The sequence below is a fragment of the Sphaeramia orbicularis genome, chromosome 9 (genome assembly GCF_902148855.1).
Source record: "Sphaeramia orbicularis chromosome 9, fSphaOr1.1, whole genome shotgun sequence".
Lineage (NCBI taxonomy): Eukaryota > Metazoa > Chordata > Actinopteri > Kurtiformes > Apogonidae > Sphaeramia > Sphaeramia orbicularis.
In genome coordinates, this window is record NC_043965.1 from 14,406,813 (window position 1) to 14,422,004 (window position 15,192).

At 33.9% G+C, this 15,192-nt stretch overlaps 1 protein-coding gene across 1 annotated transcript; it reads right to left on the reverse strand.

Moving 5' to 3' along the window:
- Window positions 1-2,050: 2,050 nt before the first annotated feature.
- Window positions 2,051-6,623, reverse strand: ppil3 (peptidylprolyl isomerase (cyclophilin)-like 3). The gene is made up of 6 exons (XM_030143550.1): window positions 6,524-6,623; window positions 6,206-6,280; window positions 5,668-5,761; window positions 3,484-3,551; window positions 3,276-3,394; window positions 2,051-2,460 (listed from the first exon to the last, which is right to left on the reverse strand). The coding sequence occupies exons 1-6, from the start codon at window positions 6,524-6,526 to the stop codon at window positions 2,334-2,336; spliced, it is 486 nt and encodes a 161-aa protein (XP_029999410.1). The 5' UTR covers window positions 6,527-6,623; the 3' UTR covers window positions 2,051-2,333.
- Between the last annotated feature and the right edge of the window lie 8,569 nt (window positions 6,624-15,192).

Below are 15,192 nucleotides of genomic sequence, written 5' to 3' on the forward strand. Positions count from 1 at the left end.
AATGTGTTGAAAGTTCAATTTACACGAAGAGTCAATTTTTGTGTTTATAAAATTATTTAAATCAATCCAAAATATAGGTGCGTAGGTGCAATCCCAAAATAAATGACATATTGTTTCCTCTGCGTTGAGGACAACTAAATGTATTTACTTATTTTGAACATGGCATTCGTAATTTAGAATGTATTGTTAATCTGATTGTTTTATTTGGAAAATTTCATATATACAAAAATAAATATGCCAAAACACGCCCAAATTTTAAAGTTTTTCTGATTGAATTTGAATAATTTATTAAATCATTGGAATTTATCTATAACCAAAAAAGCTCTAACACCCTGGTAATCTGTAAAGAATTGTTTAAAATGGACTGAACTTACTCGCTGATGTATTGATTGATTTATTTTTCATAGATCTGTATATTTTCAGCTTTTATTATTACTTGTCTATTCTTTGTATCTCTAAGTCTTTGCATTATTTTAATTTATTTGTTTAGATGCTTTTTCCTTTTGACATCTGGATGTTTGTTCAAAATTTCTCTGTTCTGTATACCTATATATTTTCAGTAAAGTTGAGGGGAAAAAAAAAAAAGCAGAAAACAGGGAGGACTCTCAACTCCATTTATTTCTCTTACTTGCTAAATTCTTCATTCACAAGTGTAAGTTCCGTAACACAAAACCAAATTTTATTTACTTTTTTAAGGATGTTGAGTGTGATTTAAAGTTTTTTAGATAAATCTGGAAACAAAAAGGCTATAAAAACCATCAATATTTGTTCTGATTTACATTTACATGTCCATTTATGCATTTAGCTGACACTTTTTTTCCAAAGCGACCTACAGGGGAATATTAACAATTAAGCTCTCTCTGTCTGCTTTTTTTGTAAAGCACCTTAAAACAACCACAGTGTACCTAAATGCTGTACAGAAGAGTAAATAAAAACCAAAATAAAAGAATAAAATACAAGAATAGATTAAAAACATTAAACAGCTGTACAATTAAAAACAGTACAATAAAACTACCAAATAAAGCAATAGAATAAACATAATACTTTACATTTAGACAAATTATAAGTGTATAACCCTTCCTCCTGGCAAATTTGTTTTTTTTTTCCCTTGTTGTGTATATTGAGTCTATACTATACCTCACTGAATAAAAAAAGGAGTCTCAGCTCCTGCTATTTTCCACTTCCACCTTTCACAACACATATCTTTAATTTTTTTTCCAACCACAGGAAATAAGCTTTTTGGTTTTGTTTGATGAGTCTGAATAATTGAAATTGTTGGGTTTGCTAAAACAAAGTCTATTGTCTAATATACGTCCATAATGTCTGTAATATACTAATGATTGTATAACTGTGATTCAGACTTCTTCCACATGTGGTCCTGGATCAGATGCAGATCTCTTGTTTTTCAATGTGACCTCAGTCTGAACAGTCAGATCAGAACTAAAGTTACTTTTAGGTCACTTTCAACAGTGATTCATCATGACTCTGCAATAGATGGAATCCCTTGAATGCAAAAGAGTGGTTCATATGCAGCATAAACATGAACATATCAGGAAAATGATCTACAACATCAGATATAATAGTAAAACACTGACAGCGACCATTACACTAACATATTTTAGCCTATGAGTAAGGTTTTGATCGCACTTTAACTTCATGTGGTTCAATTCAGGAAAATTCCCCCTGAATGTTGTGTCTGAAATGCCGTTACCAGAAGCACTTCGCTGACATTATTACTGCCAAAGGAGGTTCAACCAGTTATTAAATGTAAAAGTTAACTCCCTTTTTCCAGCAGCAGTGTAATTATTGAAATATTATAATTGTGTGTGGTACGAGGTTGAGAAATTGTGTTTGTATTTGCGGCTTAGATACGGATGAAATCACATTTTATGACCGATTCATGTGGAAAACTAGAAATTTTCAAAGCTTTGACATACTTTTCCTTGCTACTGTACCTATGACTTTCAGTCCTTAAATTCCAAATGTTTTTTCTCCCTCACAAAATAATTTTTTAAATGTTCTGAAATCATGCTAAAACCACGTTATTATTTATTACAAAATGTTTATTTAGAAAAAAAAAAAAAGGCAATTCTTTTACATGGAATATAAGGAATCACTGATCACAATCTGAAAGCCTTGGTGTATACCATCAGGAACATGTTCTTTAATCAAACAGAACCCTTAGTCGTCACTGTGCATCATCCAGTTTGTTATATAAGACAGAACCAGCCTCTTGTCCATCATCAGTGTACTCTGGAAAGGTACTGTGAAGAAACAAATCATTATTGTTGGTATTATTGGTAAAAACACGATCCCCTGGGGATGGTAGAGGTCTAGCCGGCAAAGGGGTTAGCATGAATGGTCACATCTTTAATCCGGGTGTCTGTCAGTGGTCGGAACGTCTTCTCGTTGACTGGCAGCTTCTCCAGTTCGTCCAGTGTTTCGAGGCCGTCGATGATCCTACGTGTTGAAGACAGACACTAAATAAAATGACTGAGACCACAAGCTAATATCCTGTAAACCTAATCTACCCAGCCTTATGATGCCCCAGATTACTGGGCACACTTAAAGGGGTCATATTTTGCAAAATCCACTTTTATTAAATCTTTGGTTCATTTATTTGTGTATTTGGGGACCGTAATAGTTCATAAAGTTTGAATTTGAACCCTCCAGGTGCTGCAAAGCTACGTTTATATTCATTCTGGCAAAAATCGAGTGGATTTCTACGGCCCGTTTTAATTCCTGCTTAATTTGTTACGTTTTATAATTAGTTATGTCACAATATTTGCACATATAAGGTCAAGACTTCTGACGAACATTTCTCCGAGTACGACATAATTGTTTATCAGCGGCAGCGGTTGTAGTAAAAACTGAAAATATGTCCAAACTTCGAGCCGATTGCCTAAAATGTTCAGTTGCTGGTTGTATTAACGAACACAAGTGGCTGAACAGGACAGAGAAGCAGTCAACAACTTGGAGGGGGCAGGGCGTGAAGTTGCTCACTTGCATTTAAAGGGCCAGCGCTCAAAACAACCTGTCTCATGTCATTAGTCAGAAATAGGGTTGAAGATGAACCTGTGGAGTTGAATTAATGAAGAATTCAGACCCAAGCAGAGCATTTACAGTCCATGTAGACCACAGGGAAATGTTTTAAAATGCATAATTCCTTCTAAAAAGAGCAAAATATCACTCTTTTAAGATGAATATAAATTAAACACTACTACCCTTGAATTTCTCCTTCTAATGTTTAGTCTTACAAAGCAGGAGTTACATACTTTCCGAACGCTGTGTACTTCATGTCCAGATGAGGCTGTTTGGCATATGTGAAGAAAAACTGTGAGCCGTTTGTGTTGGGGCCATTGTTTGCCATAGACACTACTCCTCTGACATTGTGCTGAAAAAAAAAAGAATGCAAAAGTTAAACACCACTGAAAAGAAACTATACAACAGAAAACATGCTAAGTGAACAGCATAAGCACTCACTTTTAAATGTTCGCTGAACTCATCTTCAAATTTGCGTCCCCATATACTTGTTCCTCCTTTACCTGTGCCTGAATTTTCCAAAAAAAAAAAAAAAAAAAAAAACGAGGAAAGATGAGAGTCTCACTTTTGAAGTACTGATGTACACACTGATCAGCCTTAATACACTCACCACTGACAGGAGAAGTGGTGATAATATGGATTATTTCATTACAATGGGACCTTTCACTGGGTTGGATATATTGGGTAAGTGAACAAGTGACATGTTTTGACTGTGAAACATGTCACCAAGGTAAAACACTCACCTTTACTAATTTTGTCGCAAAGAAGAATTGCTAATCTAATATAAGGAAACGACAAAATGAATATAATCTAAGTGAATATTTAGTTGTCAAAGCTGATGTGTTAGAAGCAGCAAAATAAACAACACAAGGAACTGAGTGGCTTTGACCAGGTCCATATTGTAACGGTGATGACTGGGTCAGAGCATCTCCACAACGGCAGGTGTTGTTGGGTGTTCCTGGTCTGCAGTGGTTAGTACCGACCAAAAATGAACAAAGGAAGGACATCGCAATATCAGGACAGTTGATTATGTGTCGGAGGTGTTGGACAATTAAATCTGGCCCATGTAGGTCCGTGTCTCTACTTCTAAGACTTCAGGGATCTGCTAATGTCTTGGTCCAGATACAACAGCACACCTTCAGAGGTCTGGTGGAGTCAAGGCCTCGGGTCAGAGCTGTTATTATTATTACCCCACCTCCCCCAAAGGGGAGGCAAGGGGTATTGTTTTTGGTTTGATTTGTTTCTTTGTTTGTTAACACTCTAGCAGCTAAACTATTGGTTGAATTCATACCAAATTGGGGTTATAGATTGCTAGTGACCCAGAATAGATGTGATTACATTTTGGGAAATGTAATTCAGAGTTCAATTTTTTTATGAATTTTTAAAATCTTTTTTGCCCATTTACTTATAATGGGCAAAATTTCAAATAGCTATAAAAACATCAATTTTAACTCAATTTACTTAAAATGTTGCAGAGGCATAATGAGTAATTTTAAACATCAATCTGCAAAATATCTACATGATAGTTTTTTTTTTTAATTTACTGTTAAATTTGTAATCTTTTTCTTTTCTGTTTACTTATAATAATAATAATAATAATAATAATAATAATAATAATAATAATAATAATAATAATAGCTTTATTTGTATAGCACCTTTTAAAAACAAAGTTTACAAAGTGCTTTTGACAGACAAGTAAAGGACACAACAGCAGGATACAAGATGTAAGTAAAAACACAAACAGAAGCAACACAATAGGAGAGATGTGTACAACAATGCAGAAACATGACACTTCGAATAAATTAAATGAATCGGAATAAAGAGGGCAGGGATAACGTAACATGATGCTGTCAAATCAATGCAAAAATAAAGGAGTGAGATAAAACAACATCATGTATGAGAATATAAACCAACAATCAGACAGGATAAGATTCAAATTTTTTAAAAAATTAAAAAATTAAAATTAAAAGGGACAGACATCACATAAAAGCAAGTCTATAAAAGTGTGTTTTAAGAAGTGACTTAAAAGATGCCACTGATTCCGCAAGCCTTATCTCCTCAGGCAGGCCGTTCCAAAGTCGAGGGGCCCTGATGAAATTATACCAGGCAAAATTTCAAATGTCTATGAAAACACATATTTTGTTTCAATTTACTTCAAACTTGGCGCACATATATACTTTTTTATACTTAACAAATATTGAATATGAATGAAAGAATGGATTGATGTCAAAAAAGCTACAATATGTGCAAGGGGGCGGGGTTTGTTGTGCATGGCACCACTTGTTACAATATTAGACAGGTGGTCATAATGTACTCCTCCACAGATGCTGGGTTGGTTGAGATCCGGTTGTTCTTTAGATACTTTTGCTCGGTACTAAACACTTGACTTTGGGAATAAACAACATGATGTGAAGATGCTCTGACCCAGTGATTTGACCATCACAATTTCTCCCTACTCTTGCTTATTTTGCCGTTTCTAACACATCAACTTCAAGGTCTAAATATTCACTTACTACATATGTCCTCCCACTGCCAGGACCCATTATAATGAGATAATCCAAATGAATACCTCAGTGGTCATACTGTTATGACTGATCAGTGTATGGTATAACGGCGGTCTCATACCTGTAGGATCCCCCGTTTGAACCATGAAGCCTTTAATATTTCGGTGGAAGATGGAGCCATTGTAAAACCCACTGGCACACAAGGCAAGAAAGTTCTGTGTAATGGAAAAACATAATGATTAAACATATGAACATTTCAGAATCTCAGTTAAAGGCTTTAAATGTAACAACAGCATTACTAACACATTAGGTGTTCCATATTCTGTACACACAATTTAGAATACATAGACTCAAATTGATTTGTGTGTACTTTTGGGAATAAAAGAATGTAGAAATAAACAGCAGAATAGTTTTATTTTATTTAGGTATCAGAAGCATGAGGTTTTATCTCCATTTTATTTGTTTTCTACCACGACTAGCTTTATCACATAAGTTAAATATATTACATTCACATATGTTATTATCTAGAGCAGATCCAGATCATATTTGTTGTCATAACATCCAAAAAGAGAACAAATGGATGTAAAGATGAAAGATACTACGCACAGAAAAGTAGTCCCCATTAATGTCAGGTGAAAAGGGTTTCAGTAATAACTTACCTCACTTGTTTTTGGCGTGCGCTCACAGAACAATTCAATTTTGATGTCTCCTAGATCGGTGTGTAGAGTAACAGCCTTAGAAAAGAAAGAAAAATAACATGGCTAAACTTTTCCAAACACAACTGTCCATTCATTCTTCTTATATTAGCTTAGCCTTTAGCGAATATAAATGAACACATTACAAAAACACGGTAGCTAACTGGTTTCTTTAGCTTTAAATAGATGAAGTATACATTTAATTTAGGAAATGCTAAGTATTTTTCCCTTAATTTTCAAGGTGATATCTACCAAAAAGCATTGTAAAATAATGAGATTCACCATGGTTTATGTAGCTGTTGCGTTACCGAAGGAGTGCATCTGGAAAATATGTCCGTGTGGGTAAAAGTGCCTCAGGTAGAATGGTTCCGCTAGCAAAGTGCCGTCGATATGAATACGAGTCACATCAGCAGATTTTAACATTTGAAAAGGAAAACGGGAAATAAAAAATAAAAAAAAATAAATTTGATATTTTTTTTGTATCATACTATTAAAGCAGATCATTGGAGGACATGTGAGAGGAAATAGTTACTGCTGACAACAACACACTGAGATCTAAAAGCTTACCTACTTCTAAATTACCCATACACTGTATCTATGGTTTTATTAAAATGATCTTAAAGCATGAAAAATCAAGCAGTCTTTGTACAGTAAAATCAGTATTTTATATTTATATATGCTGTATGATAAAAGCTGGAGGAGTTCTTTAACCCTTTCATGCATGAATTATGAGAACCTTAGCCAAGATTTTTTTTTTCCTGAGTGTTTTTATTCCTCTTTAGGCATTTAGGAACCTATTTTTCATGGAGTTACAAAAATGTCCACTCAGCTGGACACCATGTGTTTAATTTTTGAAGCAAAGAAACATGTATTTAAAACCCAGCATCAGAAAGTGATATATATATATGTGAAAACTATGAAATAAAAACAGTTTTCATGCAGCTAATCTGATGTTTTCTCACATTTTAACAGACTCTATTGCTAGTTATTACTCACTTCATGGAGACAGTATGCAAAAAAAACAACAACTTTTGTTTAAGAAAACTGTTAATTACAGTCTAATAACAATTAGCAATTGATTTACACTCAAACATGTTACTGCAGATCAGGTTTATCTAGAACAGGGGTGTCAAACTCATTTTAGTTCAGGGGCCACATCCTCCCAATATGATCTGAAGTGGGCCGGACCACTGAATTAATACCATAATAATATATAAATAATGCCAACTCCAAACATTTCAATGTGTTTTATAGTGAAAAATGTAAAATTACATTATGGAAACATTTCCATCTATAAACTGTCCTTCTAAAAATGTGAATAACATGAACAACCATGAAAAAAATGAAATTTATGAAGAAAAATAAGTGGAATTTTAACTGTATTATGCCTCTGCTTGTCATTTGTAAATGTGCATTACAACTTACAGATCACAATGTATCTGCAAATTCATAAAATGTTTTAGTAACTGGCAGAATATTAGTAAAATTGCACTTACTTCTCTAAACACATTTCTAGTTTTTCATATTTTTTGTGAAAGGCTAGTTTGTAGATTTACACATTTTCATGTAGTTTCACTTTTTTACACTAAAACAGGAAAAATTTGGAATTTATTTGTAGGTTTTTATGGTCGTATTTTACTGATCTGACCCACTTAAAACTAAAGTAGGGCTTTTAATGGCCCCTAAAGTAAAAAGTTTGATTGTTAATATTTTCAGTGTAATTTTTGCATTTCACAAATTAATCCCTACAGATCAGGTTTATCAAGAACAGCAAAGTTACAGTAATGGTACGAATGTCAGTGTATGGGATGGTGCCTAAGGGTCAAAACACGGTGTTCGAAATCTCTCTGACGGGACATTTTAGTGACAATTTGACAGATTAGTGTTGCTAAATGACCCACATTTTAACTTACATTTATTTTTGCTTTAGTTGGACCATAAGGGATTATCCAAAACAAGGAGCTACTTTATATTGAAATAAATGTTTGAATGGAAATCAATTAAATTTCGCTCTCTGATGGGACATTACTGTGTTTTGACCCATAAGTGTCCACTGTGTTGGCTGATATGAAACTAAAACAAGAAAACCCATGAATATATAGGAGGACAGCTGTAGAATAACTGTCCACAGTTGTGACCACTGTGCATGAAAGGGTTCAAATAATGATGCTGTGATACAGTCTGTATTCGCTGCATAACACCTTTAAGTGTCGTACTGGCATGATGTGTTTTTATCTGTATACTATCTGGTCTCAAAGTATTTATAAACTAGAAGCACTCGGAGAGCGCAGACCTCCGCCAAGGCTGATCAGTGGCCCCCCCTGTGTCCATAACTCAAAAAGTTATGGACAGATTTTGATGAAATTTTCAGGGTTTGTTGGAAATGGGCCCCCCCGTGGGCCCCCCCACCCCCGATCACCACCAAAATTTAATCATTTCTTCCTTATCCCATTTCCAACAAACCCTGAAAATTTCATCAAAATCTGTCCATAACTTTTTGAGTTATGTTACACACTAACGGACAGACAAACAAACAAACAAACAAACTAACTAACTAACTAACTAACTAACAAACAAACCCTGGCAAAAACATAACCTGCTTGGCGGAGGTAATTATTTTTACTTTTATTCTGTACTTTTATACATTTATTTATTCTGTTCTCTCGTATGTGTCCTTGTGTGCACAAACTTGGTCAATAAAGCTGGTTCTGATTCTGATTACTGGATTCAAACATTACTGATTTTTGCTGCAGAGTTTAAAGGTTGAACTTATTTGAACTACTTTTTTAGAATGCAGGTAGTTTAACCTACAGAAAGTCAATGTTTATGTGTCACTGCCCTGTGAAAACCATCCACCTCAAACAGGTGAATTTTTATCAGATGCTGTGGATATAGTTTTGTATTTTGTGGTCATTTCCAACCAGATATTGAAGGAGTTTATTTATCTTAAGGAGAATTTTCGTAACCCTTCATCCTTTAACTTATCAAGCTGTGCAATTCTGTGGTGGAATGTTGTTTTGGTTGGGGTTTTTTTGCTTATTCCAGTGTGCAATATTTGTTTTCTTGCTGCTGGTAATTTAGTTTTCTTTAGTAGGGGTGGCTGTGGCTCAGCTGTTAGAGCACGTCATCCACTGCCTGAAGGGTCAGCAGTTCAAATCTTGGCTCTGACACTGAACCCTAAATTGATTCCAGTAAGGCATGGTGGCAGCTGCCCATTGGTGTGAATGTGAGGCTTTATAAAGCACTTTGGGCACCATGAAGATGTATAAAATAGACTATATGAGTGCAGTACATTTACCATTGTTTATTATATATTGTTAGGATTATTACTGTTATCACCTTATTATAATTTTTATGCTGCGATTATTAAAAAAAAAAAAAAAAATACAGGATGGGGAAGCAAAATTTACAATGAACATTTAATTGTTTTTTCTCAGCAGGCACTACGTCAATTGTTTTGAAACCAAACATATATTGATGTCATAATCATACCTAACACTATTATCCATACCTTTTCAGAAACTTTTGCCCATATGAGTAATCAGGAAAGCAAACGTCAAAGAGTGTGTGATTTGCTGAATGCACTCGTCACACCAAAGGAGATTTCAAAAATAGTTGGAGTGTCCATAAAGACTGTTTATAATGGAAAGAAGAGAATGACTATGAGCAAAACTATTACGAGAAAGTCTGGAAGATACTATTAAAGAAGAATGGGAGAAGTTGTCACCCGAATATTTGAGGAACACTTGCGCAAGTTTCAGGAAGCGTGTGAAGGCAGTTATTGAGAAAGAAGGAGGACACATAGAATAAAAACATTTTCTATTATGGAAATTTTCTTGTGGCAAATAAATTCTCATGACTTTCAATAAACTAATTGGTCATACACTGTCTTTCAATCCCTGCCTCAAAATATTGTAAATTTTGCTTCCCCACCCTGTACATATATATATATATATATATATATATATATATATATGTATATATATATATATATATATATATATATATATATATATATATATATATATATATATATATATATATATATATATATATATACACACATATATATATATATATATATGGAGAGAGAGATACATATAGATATACATATAGATATACATATATATATATATATATATATATATATATATATATATATATATGTACATGCATGCAACATAATTAGCTATTTATTATTACTACCACCTTGCTACTTTTTGTTTCTACTAGTACTTTGTGAAATTGCCTGTTTTTGTTTTTGTTTTTTTTAACCTCCGCCAAGGAAGTTATGTTTTTGCCAGTGTTGGTTTGTTTGTTTGTCTGTCCGTGTTCAAAATAACTTGAAAAGTTATGGATGGATTTTCATGAAATTATCAGGAAATGTTGATTCTGGCACAAGGAACAAATGATTAAATTTTGGTGGTGTTTGGGGGGGGGGGCAGATCTGCCTTGGCGAAAGTCTGCGCTCTCCAAGTGCTTTTCTAGTTGTTTTTTTTTTTAGTTTTTTGTGTTGTGGTGCTTTTGGAACCTCAATTTCCTCAGGGTTTTGCCCAAAGGATCAATAAAGTTCTATCTAATCTAATCTAATTACAGTCATTGGCAATTCTGGAGGTACACTGTACTGAATAGAACAGGATAGGACAACTAAAAGGATCAGACAAATATAAACTACAGTAAATGTGTGAAGCTGCATGAAAAGGAAACACTCAAGTTGAAGGTCAAGTACCACAAATTTCTACTTGAGGACAGCACTTGAGTAGAGGTATTAAGTTATATTCTACCAGTGCATTGTGTGCAGACGTGTAGTGTGCACTCTAACTCCATTCTTTGAACTGAAGTAATGCTCTAACATGGTCCATAACTGAGCATCAGAACAGTAACAAGACAGAGAGGACAAATGTTGGTCAACATTTTATTGAACCTCTAGTGGGGAGTGTACAACAGAGGATGAGACACACGTTCAAACAGAGTACTCACTGTTACATCATTCATGTCAATACTGTTGCACTGATGATTCTGTTTTTAATGGAGAATGTCTGGTAAACAATGCATAAAACTAAATTGTACATTGAATGTGTCTGGGAATGGGCCGCAAACTTTGAAAAACAAATTGTACCAAAGTCATACTTTTGAAGGAGACACAAAACAAAGATCTATCGTGATAGGTGTGGGGGTGCAGACACACACATTTACACACATTTCATCCACGCACATCACAACGATGCCAATACTGTTTTGGAAATGACATGGATCAATTAATACATGGTTCTTGACAAAAAAAAAAAAAAAAACACAGAATAGAGATTAAAACCGAGTGGTTTCTTCAAAAAACACAACATACATTGTTTTTGACCAGTAGTCAATAATATTAAATTCACAGATCTATAAAAGAATGTATAGAAATGTATATAAAAATGTTATCACAACTGTTTAAATTAATAAAAAAAAATATCCGGGGTAATTAAAAAAAAAATAGGCAATCAACACAATAAAGTGGTGAATACTAGCTGGTTTCCTGAGAAATGTAGCTATACTGTACAAATACTAATAGCTGTCAAAATTAAAACATAAAATTACACAAAATTACTAAAAAAAAAAAAAAATTATACCAACTTGGAGAACACACACACAAACGGCCCATTGGCTAATGCCCACAAGCAACCTACATAATGGATTTTTTTTTTTTTTGTACTGACCTTTGACTTGCAGTGCTTACCCACAATGCATTACATGTGACAGCTGATTGTCTTTGGTGGTGTATTGCTGATGTGTTGAGGACGTTTTATTAAATGCTCCGGTGAGAACCTTTTGTTAACTCAGAGCAAATTTACTTCACCTTCCCTCCAAAAAAATGGAAATATTAATGTATTCACCGATGAAGTTTAATCTCATGGCTGGCTGTCGTTCAACTAAACCTTCCCATACTAGAAAAATGACAAAAAAACAAACAAAAAAAACACAAAACGGCTACACTTGTTAAAATACATTACATCCTCTAACTACATGGAACTCATGGGACAGGTGCTTTAGTGCAAAAGCATTTTCTAGGACCTAAATATCCCCCATTAGTCTACTTAAATGTGTGAAATGCCCATGCACAACAGAAAACTACAACACTACTATTTTACAGAATTTAAATAAAGGCAATATTGCACAATTTAGCATAGTTAAACATGTTACTGAAATCAATGTATATAGCTTCAACTCACTATTCTATGCTCTCTCTCTCTTCAACCCCAGGATTTTTTTTTTTTTTTTTTTTGTATATTGCTACTGTCCAACTTTTCCTTGCACAATATGGTTTATTAAAACATAAACTGGTATTTTTTCTCGGGGTAAACACAAGAACCCCTATTGTGTATTGTGCTGTGTCAGAGCTGTGCACTGATCTTAAATTCATCCACATTTTTAGCATCATACTGCTTACTGTGGCAAAAAAAAAAAAAGTGCAGAAAAGTCACTCCCAGGTAAAAAGTTGTAGACTTTGCTCTAAAAATAAACACATGAATCTTGATGAAGTCTTTTACAACTAGGTGACCTGACGAGAGGGAAGTACGGAAGCCCATTTCTGAACGTAAACATGTGAACGTTGGAGAAAACCAAAACAAACCAAAAAAAAAAAAAAAAACTAAAAACAGTTCAAGATTCTCAAACATGTTGAGATCTAATCTATTTTTTCTGCCTGTTGAATCTGAATCCAGGTCACGTTTTCTTTTAGCTTTTCACTTATCTTGTAAACTCCTATTTATAGAATCACCATTCTCATTTTTTTTTCTGACAGGAATAGCTTTTCATACAAGGTGAGAGTTTGTGGCACAAAATACATGTACAAACAAACAATAGACGCATGCTTTGAGCTTAAATGACAAAAAAAAAAAAAAAACTTAAAATAAAACAAAACAAAAAAAAAAAAAACAGCTTCTAGGAAAAAAAAAGTGTGGACAATTAACTGTAAGCTTATAACACACATGCGCACCCACACTGTTGCTCCTCTCCTATTTCAGACCGTCAGCAGCAGAAACACTGAAACAGAACCCGACAGTTAAAGCAGCACTAGGTGGAGAAGACTCAGCCGCTGTCACATGAGGCCACATCCGAACACAGATGTTTTCAAATCACATCCAGGACACGAAATGTTCTCTTTGTTTGTGTAATTTGACAAATGGGGTCGAGTCGTTTCAGATTTGAGGGGAGGAAAAAAAACAAAAACAATGATGTCATGTTAGAGCATGTGTTATCTGGGGCTGAGTCGTCTAGTGCGGCTTTAATGACAACTGCCTGCATCGATACACAATCAAAGTAATCGATATTTGTTCTTAACTCTACACAAGAAACTGTGAGAATTAAAGTTAAGGCAACTGACCTGTAAATCATGGCTCTTCTCAAAAATACCTCCTAAACTTTCTTACCACTGGCAATACATTATTTTTTTTAAAGGAATTATAGTTTTCTTATGTTAAAGTGGAATGTAGTTCTATAAACTAATGAGGGGTTAAGGATTTCAATTTTAATTTCTCAACTGATCATTGGTCTAATATTTACTGGTTAGGATCTTTAGATTAAACATGGCTGTAAAATCATTTAAGCTGAAAACTAAAGTGCTTCAGCAACATAAAAGCCCACATAAGGTTACATAATCACACTCATAATAGACTTAAAATGAAACGGGTTATTGTAAAACTACATTTCCAGACCCCACCCCCTTTTTGTTGTTGTTGTTGTTTTGTTTTTTCTGTGTTTTCTGCACAGACAATAACACTCATCAATCAGGTTATCCCTGTAGACCAGCGGTTCTTCATCCTCTCCACCGCAAAGGTAACAAACACACCTAGTGTTTCAAGTAATCGTGGGTTTGTTCAAAGACTTTTTAGATCACCAAGTATTTGTAGGCTTCATTTCACCGTTAATACTGTGTTGTTATGTATGTTCTATGATGCAAACACGAGTGCTGTCATAAAAAAAATATTTTTAAAAAAATCCACATTTTCTGACAGTTTCTTCATTTTGTGCAGTTGTTTGCGTACATAAATGTAAATGCAGCATGGTCAGTTCGCTTAATTCCTACTGATGAGTACACTGGCACTAAGGGTTGGGTGTCTACCACTGCTTTCATTATTCTACTCCTACACTGCAAAAATCTAAATCTTACCAAGTGTATTTTTCTTATTTCTAGTCAAAATATCTTATCACACTTAAAATAAGACATAATCACCTAAAGAGTAACTTTTCAATGAGATATAAGAACTTATTTTTTGGACAATAGAGCAGGGGTCTCAAACTCATTTTCTTTCAGGGGCCACATTCAGCCTGATTTGATCTCAAGTGGGCCAGACCAGAAAAATAATAACAGCATAACCTATAAATAATTGCGACTCCAAATTTTTGTATTTGTTTTAGTGCAAAAAACCCCATTCAATTATGAAAATACTTTTATAAACTATCCGAACAAAAAAGATGTGAATAACCTGAAAAAAATGAAATTTCTAAAGAAAAATAAGTGCAATTTTAACAATATTATGCCTCAACTTATTATTTTTAGATGTTCATTAAGGATCAGATCTACAAAGACACTAAACACTTAGTGAAAGTAAGAAAATAGTTAAAATTGCGCTTAATTTTCTTTAGACATTTCAGGTTCTTCATATTTGTTCAGATTATTCACATTTTATTGTTACAGGATAGTTTGTAAATGTAAATATTTTCATAATTTAATGCTATTTTTTGCACTAAAACAAAGACAAAAATGTGAAGTTGTCATTATTAATAGGCATAATGTAATATTTTTTTCACATCAGACCGAGAAGAAAATACAGAGTCATTATTTTTTGTAGGTAATTCTGCTGTTATTATTTAACTGTAGATCATATTGGTCTGTATGTGGAACCTGAACTAAAATGAGTTCCATAGCCTTGACTGTGGAATTTTTGCACTTTGCAAATTCATCCCAC